Source organism: Schistocerca serialis, chromosome 1 (genome assembly GCF_023864345.2).
Source record: "Schistocerca serialis cubense isolate TAMUIC-IGC-003099 chromosome 1, iqSchSeri2.2, whole genome shotgun sequence".
In the NCBI taxonomy this organism is placed as follows: Eukaryota; Metazoa; Arthropoda; class Insecta; order Orthoptera; family Acrididae; genus Schistocerca; species Schistocerca serialis.
This window is the reverse complement of record NC_064638.1, coordinates 396,958,175-396,968,296: the sequence shown is the minus strand read 5'-3', so window position 1 is coordinate 396,968,296 and position 10,122 is coordinate 396,958,175. Positions and strand designations below refer to the sequence as shown.

The window sequence follows — 10,122 nt, the reverse complement described above, 5'->3', positions numbered from 1 at the left end:
TTTTTGAAGATACATGTAATTGGACAGATAAAAAATCTACTCCCGAAGTGGCAGCGGGAGAACATGTGTAAAAATTGTATTACGTATGCAAACTTTTGGAGCCATTCCCCCTTTCTGGCAGAAGGGTTGAAGGAGAAGGAAAAGGGGCGAAGAAGGAAAAGGACTGGTAAGGTTTAGGAAAAGGGGTAGAGGTCAGAAAAGTCACCCAGAACCCCAGGTCACGGTAGACTTACTGAACGAGGTGAGATCCTTCTGATCCTATCTGGTATGTCTCCATTGATTCCGGGTTCTGGGTGACTTTTCTGAACTCTACCCCTTCTCCTAAATCTCACCAGTCATTTTCCTTCACACTTCTTCTTTCCCCTTCAACCCTTCTGCCAGAAGAATGAGTCACAGACTCTGAAAGCTTGCATACATAATACTTTTTTTTTATATGTGTTCTCCTGCTGCTGCTTGATGAGTAGAATTTTTATCTATTGAATTACATTGTGTTTTTCAAGGTAGATGGATGGATTTGTGATTATAACATTTCATTATGTTGACTCTGTTTTAATTTTGAAACATTTTGCAAATGCATAACTATATTTCTCTCATTATTTTAACCACCAATGTTTTACTATAGAGGAGCAAGAAGTTCCTGAGCCACCTCCTGCGCCAGTCATCAGCACCCCAGGCCTGAGAAATGTGTATGAAGGAGAAGAGGAAGATGAGGAGGAAGAAGAAGAAGAAGAGGAGGAGGAGGAGGAGGAAGAAGAGGAAGAACAAGAACAGGAGAAAAAAATCAAGCCCAAAACTGTAGCCTCTGAACCTCCTGCACAGCAGGCTCAGCAGCCTCAGGCAGAACGACAAAGCAAGAACAAAAGGAAAAAGAAACGAAAGAAAAGAGCAAGACATAGGCAACAGGAACAGCAAAAGCAGAAGGCAGAGGCAAAAAAGCAGCCAGATAAGGAGACTGGTGAAAAAGAGCCTGACGTGGAAATAGAGTGAGTAACTATTTTCTTATTCATCATAGAGGGAAAACAGAAAGAAAATGTAAAATCTTTTCACCTTTATTGCAATGAGAACTATACAAATTGTGTTTCAGAAAGACATAATTAATTACTGTTGAAAAATTGGTAAGGGAAACTTCTGGTGGTTTGTAGATTTGAGCATGTTGTGCTCAGGATGTGTGCCATTGAGTGGCCGACTCTGCTCTTTTTCCAAAGTTTGGTGGTACATTCATTTGAGTGGACAGCTGGTTGGTGGTAATCCCCCTGTAAAATACTGTGCAGAAATAGCAGCAGACTCAGTAAATGGACATGATTGCTTTCCCAGGTGTCACTGCCTCTGATGGGATAGGATAAACCTATAAGGGGACTGGAGTGGATGTATTGGGTGAATGTATCAGATGTTCCACAGAGAGATGACCAATTTGGCAAAAGGGTGGGAGTACATGTGGCATAGTGGTGGACTAGGATGTGGTGTAGATTACATGGTCAATATGACACCTCTTTGGGAGGGGTAGGATAAATTTTGGGTTGAATGTTCCTCATTTCCAGGTACGATGATAATTAGTTAAAAAGTCTGATGAAGGATGCGGTTCAGTTATTACATTCCAGTATGATACTGGGTGATGAGGGAAAGTGGTTATCCTTTGCAGTTGGTTGCTGGGATTGGGCGGAAGATTAGGGATGTGTGAGATTAGAGCATGGGAAATTTGTCTGCGCACTAGGTTAAGGGGATAGTGACTGCCTGTGAAGGCCTTAATGAGACCGTCAGAATATGGATCAAGGAAATTCTCGTCGTTGCAGATGAGCCATCCAGGGTGGTCAGGCTATAAGGGAGCAATTTTTTAGTGTGGAAGGGGTGACAGCTATCAAAATGAAGATACTGTTGATGGTCATTAGGCTTTTAATGGACAGATGTATTGATGGAACAATCAGTAATGTGAAAGTCAATGATGATAGTGTGTCTTGGCCTTGTGTCTGGAACATGAAGATATAATCAATGAACCTGAACAAGGAAAGAGTTTGGGTGGCTAGGAAGGGTTTCCTCTACATGACCCATAAGTAGGATTGGATAGGGCACTGTCATGTAGGTGCCAATGGCTAAGCGATTTATTTGTTTGTATTTCTTCCCTTCAAAAGAGAAGCAGTTGTGTGAGAGCATGTAATTTGTTAATGTGTAATGAATGAGGTGTTGAGTTTGAAATCAGAAGGATATTGGGGAAGGTAGTATTTGAAAAAGATAAAACCAAGAGCATGACAGGTTAATGGTGTATTTCTGGGTCTACAGCCAAGTTGATGTTTCCATTTTATAGCTGGGTCAGTTGTCAAAGTACAGTGCATTAAATGGAAACAACAACACGCCTGTACACCCAGAAGTGTACCGTTAATCAATCATGCTGAGAGAATCTGAGAGATCAGAGAATGGGTGACGATGTTGTATAAGGAGGTGGTATCAAACAGTGACAAGTGGGGACCCAAGTGGTAATGTGGTGAGTATGGTTGAGAGTTGGTGGAGGAAGCATTTCATATCTCTAATACAGGAGACTGGACTGTAAGCAGTTGGTTCGGAGGCATTGGTCAAAGAGAATGAAGATTCAGCAGGACAGTAATCAGTTACTATGTAGTGTTCAAGATTATTGGGTTAATGAATATCGAAAGTGTGTGGAAGGTGAGTGTGTGGGCCATTCATTGAGATGAGGAGGGAGATGAATATGGGGGAGAATAGTCTGGGATGGAACTAAGGATTTGACTTGCAATATGAGGTTATATTGGACCTCTGGGATGGGGCTATTATGATTAGGCTTGTGCGTGCAGGACTCGCACAGTGGCTTCCGTCAGGTGATCACTGTAGATCATTGTGATAAAGGTGGAGCAATTTTCTGCAGGAAGGATGACTAAATAAGGATCTGGCCTGCAGATGCAGATGACTGTTCTGTCTTCTATCGAGAGGTTTGTGGTCCTGAGAAGGGACCTTAGGAGGGAAAGTGAGATCAATTTGGAGGTAAGGAATTCCTGGAAGATAGGAGAGTAGTTTGATGGGAGAGGGGGTGGGGGTCATGGTTGGATAGTCGTACAAACTGGAAGAGTCGAGATTCTCTGATGGGGCTAGGTTGGCTTTGGTTGATAGTATTAGTAGCAAAAAGTGTTACTACTACAGTGAATCAGGAGAATATGAGCAGGTCTTTGAAGAGTCCAACGTGGTTAAGCATGATTGAACTTGGGTGTGGATCTTAAGGTGAAGCCTGTCAGTGGAACTGATCTATCCCATCAAAGACAGAGCCATCTGTGAAAGCAGTCACGTCATATACCAAATCTGCTGCAATTTCTGCATAGCATTTTCCAGCTGTTCACCCAAATGAAAGACCATCCTCTTATCTGTGGCGGAGACCGGAGTTGCCCACACTGTTGCAAAACACACTCCTGACCATAAAATGTTTGATTTTGATGGCTGCTTCACAACCTGTGCTGCCTGAATCCTTCCCTCCAGTGCCAGCTTTGTTTGAACTAAATAGATGAGAGTAGTTCTTGCAACACATCCTTTGTTCCCATAATTTTCCTAGTATTAATCTCCGCTAGTCCCCAGCTCCAAACCCAGCTTCACTCTGTCTGAGCACCTGATGTCACTCATCTCGCAACCACCCTTTGTTCCCCACAGCCTCCCTGCACTAGCAAAACTTTCCCAGTTATGGACAGCCATACTTGCAGCATGGCTCAATATTTCTGCAGTGGTTTCCGTGCCATGTTGAGTTGCTACACTATGCTGGCTCAAAGGAGGCCTGACACAATATTAGGAGATATCCCATGACTTTTGTAACCTCAGGGTACACATGTGATGATCTCTAGTGACAATAACTGCAAACAGAACATAGCAGGCAGTGCAAGATGGAATATCGTTTCTGGATTAATCAGTCAGATTCTTGTTAGGTTATTAGAGTTTTCTAAGGTTTTTAAGGTTTTGTTAAAAGAAGAAAAAAAGGTAAGTCATTAGTTTGTGTTGAGAAGTCAATAACATGAAAGCCAGACAGACATGTTCACACCATGTAAGTGTCAGTACTCATAAGAAGGCATTGGGAAAATTTGTAATTTATGGCCAATGTCAGTTTTATTTTTTCAGATTTCAATGGTAATTTTCAGTGTTATTTGCTGCTGGCTGGTTTATCTTTTCATTTATTTATTTTTGTACTATTTAACTAATTTTGAATGTTACATTAAAAATGAAACTGTACCTAACATTTACATGGTATTTGTTACGCCATGCATATCACATTTATTAACGTTACACTGACTTGAGAAGGAGAAAGGAAACATTTTTATCATACTTCACAATTAAGAAAACAATTTTAAGACATGTAAATTTTCAGCCAAACACTGCATACTTTTTTTTTTTTAAATGACTGTTGTCATGATTTTTAATTATTTTCCCAGAGATCGTACCACCAATCTGTCAGTACTTCGCTGTAGTTAGAGAAAAGCTGCACACTGTCTGCATTGGAACACTGGATGCAAATGACATTCAGGGCCAAAACTGCAAACTGCTGGTTATCGACTCCCTATGCATACACAAATTAGATTATGTTAACATTATCTGATTCACTGGAAATTTGCTTTTCTGCAAAATTCTGAAGAGATTTACACCCCTTCAGAGTAGCCGCACTACTGTGACCAGACTGCAGTATCCTTGCCATGTGTGCAATAATGGGGGTCAAGTTTATTTCCCTTGGGATAAAATGTGAATCTGTGACTTAAAATATGGGTTCATTTAGACCTGTGGCCATGAGAGCTAACAACCTTGTCTGAAAATGCAATCCAGTGGGCCTCAATCCCTCCTTAATTTCTCCATGAAACACTTACTTTTTTATGTACTTTTAAAAAATTGTATTTGTTCATCAACAAAAATTCCTTCTTCAACCTGTTTGAAATTAGTGTGAAGTGGGATATGTCAAAGACTAAGAAGACAGTAATATTAGTTAACTCATTCTTTCGAAAACATGGCCTTCACAAAAATCCATTTCACTTCCTCATGCTACTGGGAATTGACATACTCTTGCCTGCATTAGACAGCTCCCATATGTCGTCACTGTGGAAAAATACAACCATTTCTTCAAAATATTCTGCTATGTAAGTGGCTGTGAGTCACGAGTTCCAGTGTGTAAAAACTTGATGAGGAAAAAAATGTGCATTCCTTTCCTTCAGAAACTCCAAATAAAAATGTATCCTCTTCCTGGTGTTCAAAAGTTCACTTTATAAATGGCTTTTCGTAGTGTTTGACTTGCTAAGTTCCTTAAAAACAGTTGGCAGTCGGATTCAGTTTGTGAGTCCAGCACTGAACTGGATTAAAAGATCATGTACAATTTTCTTCAAAGAGTCAACACATTTGTTCACGTATCTAGCACTATCAATCACTATTGCCTCTATTGGCCTCTATATTATCATGTTGTGTATTGTATTTCTAAAGAGCCCGTAAAACTGCACAAGTACATCGTGTTGAGATTGCATGTATACATGGAACAAAAATTTCTGCTAATTCCACACTTCAATGATTCTCAACAATACAGTAGTCTCATTGGCTAATATCGTGACATCTGTTCCAGCTTTTTGTTCCATCACGTCATTTTTCATTGTATTAGAAGCTTGATAGTCTCCTTCATTGTTTTTACATGCGGAATGTTAGTATCACCTAAAAAGGAACACTTATTCTATTAGTTATTCGATTTTTAAAAAAATAATTTGGGATCACTCCAGCCTTGCTCTGTCGCCTTCGCAAGGAACTTCATGGTAGTAGCTTTGTGTACACCGATGGCTCTCGGACGACTGTGTTGTTGGGTGTGCCTTCGTCATTGATGCTGACATTTTATGGTATTGACTTCCGGCACACTGCTCAGTATTTACAGCAGAGCTTTTCACACTGTATCAGCCTATGGAGTACATCCAGCGACACAGGCTACTCAATTGGTCATCCGCTCAGACACTTTCAGTGCCCTTCAACGCTGCCTCTGTGCATGCCTTAGTGCAACAGGTCCAGGAAAACTGTCACTTGCTCACTCGTGATGGAGCCACTGTGATGTTTTTGTGGGTTCCCGGTCATGTCGGTCCGACAGGAAACGAGGCTGCTGGCGTTGCTGCCAAGGCTGCAGTCTTCGTACCTAAGTCCCATAGTTCGTATATTCGCTCTGATGATCTCTGTGTTGCCGTCTGTCAGGAAGTGGTGTCACTTTTTCATCACAACTGGTCCTCACTTCATGGGAATAAACTCCAGTTTATTAAGCTTCTCCCAGCAGCATGGATGATCTCCACTCGGCCTTCCTGCTGTGAGGAGGTCATTTTAACTAGGTTGCCTATTGGGCACTGCCTTTTTAGCCATCGCTATTTGTTAAGTGGTGCTCCCCCACCAATTTGTGCACATTGTGCCCAACTTTTAACTGTCTGACATTTCCTGATGGAATGTCCCTTTTTAACTTTTTACATTCCCGTTTGGGTGTGCCGTCTATGTTATTGGCTGTTATAGTGACTGTCAACTGCATTTTACTTTTTATCCCTCATAGCAATATGGCAAAGACCATTTAATTTTTAGTTCTTGACCTCCATTTCTCTATTGCATATTTTATAGACCTTCCTCCATGTCCCTATTTTTATCTGTCTCGTCTTCTATCAATTGGGATTGACGTATAGTCATTTTTAACTCCTCCCACTGTCTTTGTGTTCCACAGTTTGACATGGGTGTGTATGAACGTAGTTGTTTTTGTGCCCTAAAACAAAACAAACACTCCTAACGATGGACCTCCACAGACAACGACCCATGCATCTGTCATTGTTAACACCATGACATTCGGTAACTATAGCTGAAATGGGCACATGAACATAGGCACTGGACACTGGCGCAGTGGCAGAGTGTTGCCTAGTCTGACGAATCTCGACACCTCCTTCATCATGCTGATGGGAGGGTGTGAATCTGTTGCCTTCCAGAGGAACACCTGCTTGACATCTGTGCTGGCAGAGGCTCCATTATGTTCTGGGAACCTTCATATGGGCATCTATGGGTCCAGTGAGGTCGTGCAAGGATGGCCAAGGGCATTGCCATTTTTCAACAAGATAATGCATCATGTCTTAAGACCAGGAGTGTGATGGTGCGAGTAACCGAGTGGCAAGTTCCAATTGATGTGCTGTTCCCCCATCTGACCTGACCTGAACCCAGTCAAACACATCTGGGATGTGATTGAAAGTGTTATCAGAGCTCATTGCCCTACCCCGCAGAATTTACGGGAATTAGGTGACTTGTATGCGCAGATTTGGTGGGCCAGTTCCCTTCAGTAACCTACCAAGGTCTCACTGGTTCCATGCCACGATGCTTCATCATTGTTATCTGTGCCAGAGATGGATATACCAGCTGTTAAATAGGTGGTCATAATGTTCTGCCTGATCAGTGTAAACCTTTGGGAAGAGCGGCTGGAGATAGCCGTCATGTTGTGTGTGAGACATCTGCTTGCTTGTGTGAATGTGTGTGCATTTTTCTTTTCTGAAGAAGGCATTGGCTGAAAATTTATATGAACTGTCGTTTCATTGTGCCTGTCTACAACTCAATGTGTCATCTTCATGATGAGTAGCAATCTGTCCTTTCCATAATATTGTTGATCCTGTTTTATATAACGGAATGATATGGGTAATTGGATAGATAAAAGGCCTACTCACCAAGTGGTGGCAGGAGAACACATATATAAAAGGTATCAAAGGTTGCAAGCTTTTGGAGACAGTGGCTCCTACTTCTGGCAGAAGGTTGAAGGGGAAGAAAGAGGAGTGAAGGAAAAGGACTGGTGAATGTTAGGAAAAGGGGCAGACTTCAGAAAAGTTACCCAGAAACCTGCGTCAGGTGCGACTTACCAGATGGGATGAGAAGGAAAGACTGATTGTTGGGGACTGCAACAGATGAGATACAGTTTTCTGAACTTCACCTCTTTTCCTAAAACTCATCAGTGCTTTTCCTTCACCCCTCTTCCTTCCCCTTCAACCCTTCTTCCTGAAGTAGGAGCAACTGGCTCCGAAAGCTTGCAAACATGTGTTTTCTCCTGCCACCACTTGGTGAGTAAATTTTTTAACCATCACATTACATAATATTTTGAAAAATTAATTATTTTCATTGATGACACAGCAAGTTATCTGTAACAGTTATAGAGTTTTTCATTAAGTCTTCAAACCTTTTCATAAAAGTGTTGTGGTTCATCTCTTCATAGTAATCAGAGATTTTATTTGAACTGAATGACAGCAGACCAGACAGTTGGGCTTGCTGGTCTAGCGGTAAAGTGCTTGGCTGGCAACCAAGAGGTTGCGGGATTGAATCCCAGTCAGACCTAGGATCTGTCAGTCTGCATTTTAACTTAGCCTTAACCTCTCAATGATGCGAGAAGTTGCCAGAAATGAGATGTAGTTCAGATTCCACATTAAACTCTGGCCCCCTTTCTTTGTTTGGATAACTGGAGTAGATTAGTGTCCAAAGTGACATCAAATTGAAAAACTTGCACCGGGACAGTGAGCCACATAAAATTTATTTATTTTACAGCAGCTTTTGGAATTTCTAGCATGTACTACATTACTCTCTTATGTCTGCTAATCGTGGCTGCCATACTACCACTGTGATATCATCTGTGTAACCTTTTTTAATCTGTGTCCCATATTCTCCCACGTTTCATCAATCTGAACAGTATCCTCCTTATTTGTTCCTATTAATTCTCTAAGAAAATGGCAGCACCTAACAGTTATAAGTTATATCTTGGTATTTCATTAGTTACTTGTGAGCACAAGTAGATTTATAGCGAAATCCTAAATTTTTCTCAACTCGTAACAAGGGTGGCATGTAGCTTTTCTAGTGTCGAATGCACCTTTCGCAAATTATTTGTGTATGTTTCACTAAAAATAACAGCTACTTGGAAAGAGTAGAGTTTTGTAGATTACCTCTCAAGGTGTGTGTTCTTGCCAAGTGTCGCCAGTTTAGATTTGCCTAATTCCTTTTTCGTGAATTTCTCCTTGCTAATTCTTATTATGGATATTCACTGAGTTACAGAGCAGCTGCAGTCCACTCACCACTTCATCAAAAGGAACGAAAGGCACCCCTCACCCCATCTCCACTCCATATCTACATCTCCATACCTCTATCTCTCATCGCCCTCAAATAATTCCCTCAGGGAACATGCACATTTTTTCAAAATGTCCTAGGAGTGTGCAGCTTCAATCTGACCCTCTTTTGACTACTTTCATCATAAATTGTAAGGCACACGAAGATAAAAGTCACACAGATCTCTTCCTGCAGAGGCTCACTGAGGAAAGGCCTTGCACAGAGCTTTAGCTAGTGTAGTAGAAGTGGCAACACAGAGGGAGCTGACAGTGCCAGGCTCCTGCCTGGTGTATTGGTGGTGGGAGCAGTCCAGCCCAATAACTGTGAAGTGACAACTACTTTCAGTCAGACAAGCAATTCTGAAATGTTTCAGCTAAATGAAATTTAAATCATGAAATGAATTTAGACATTCGTAATAGTACTTTTGTTGTAAATGATGCGTTAGAGGTAGTGAAACACTGCATTCAACCATGACTAACACAGTGCTATTGTGCACAGTATTGTTTAGTTGCTAATGCTCACTGTGACTGGATACAAAACACCTCCAGTCCATTTCTTAATGTGGGAAAGGAACTGTTACTTTAAACTGTGTTGAACCACGATCAGCCATGATGAATAAGTATCTAATTTCAACATTAAATAGCAATTGGTTGTCACTGCTGGCCTCAGATTTATGGCATTTTCTACCTGGGAATGGGGAAAACTGCCGTTTTCCACGACATTAAAAACCCACTGACTAAAATTCAAAAATTTCAAACTATTTCATAACAAACAGCTGATTTCATGTTGTTTGCTGTGTTATTGTTTAGACAAAATTTTCCTCTCCCTAACAAGGTAACAACTCTAGTAGAATGATTTATGGATAGCCAAATGTGGACACGGTTGTCGCCAATTGTCACTTTACACAGAATGATGAGTCCAGCCTCAGTGGCTAGAGAGAGTGGTCATGTGTATGAGTTGTGCATGTGCCTTTTTTGTGTGTGTGTGTGTGTGTGTGTGTGTGTGTGTGTGTGTGTGTGTGTGTGGGGGTGT

At 41.3% G+C, this 10,122-nt stretch overlaps 1 protein-coding gene across 1 annotated transcript in view; it reads left to right on the top strand.

Annotated features, from left to right (window-relative positions):
• Nucleotides 1–10,122, top strand: part of LOC126471595 (splicing factor 3B subunit 2) — a 98,256-nt gene that overhangs the window by 36,437 nt on the left and 51,697 nt on the right. The window contains exon 5 of the mRNA XM_050099834.1: nt 623–983. Within this exon, the coding sequence (XP_049955791.1) occupies nt 623–983 (361 nt within the window). The remainder of the gene's footprint in view (nt 1–622; nt 984–10,122) is intronic.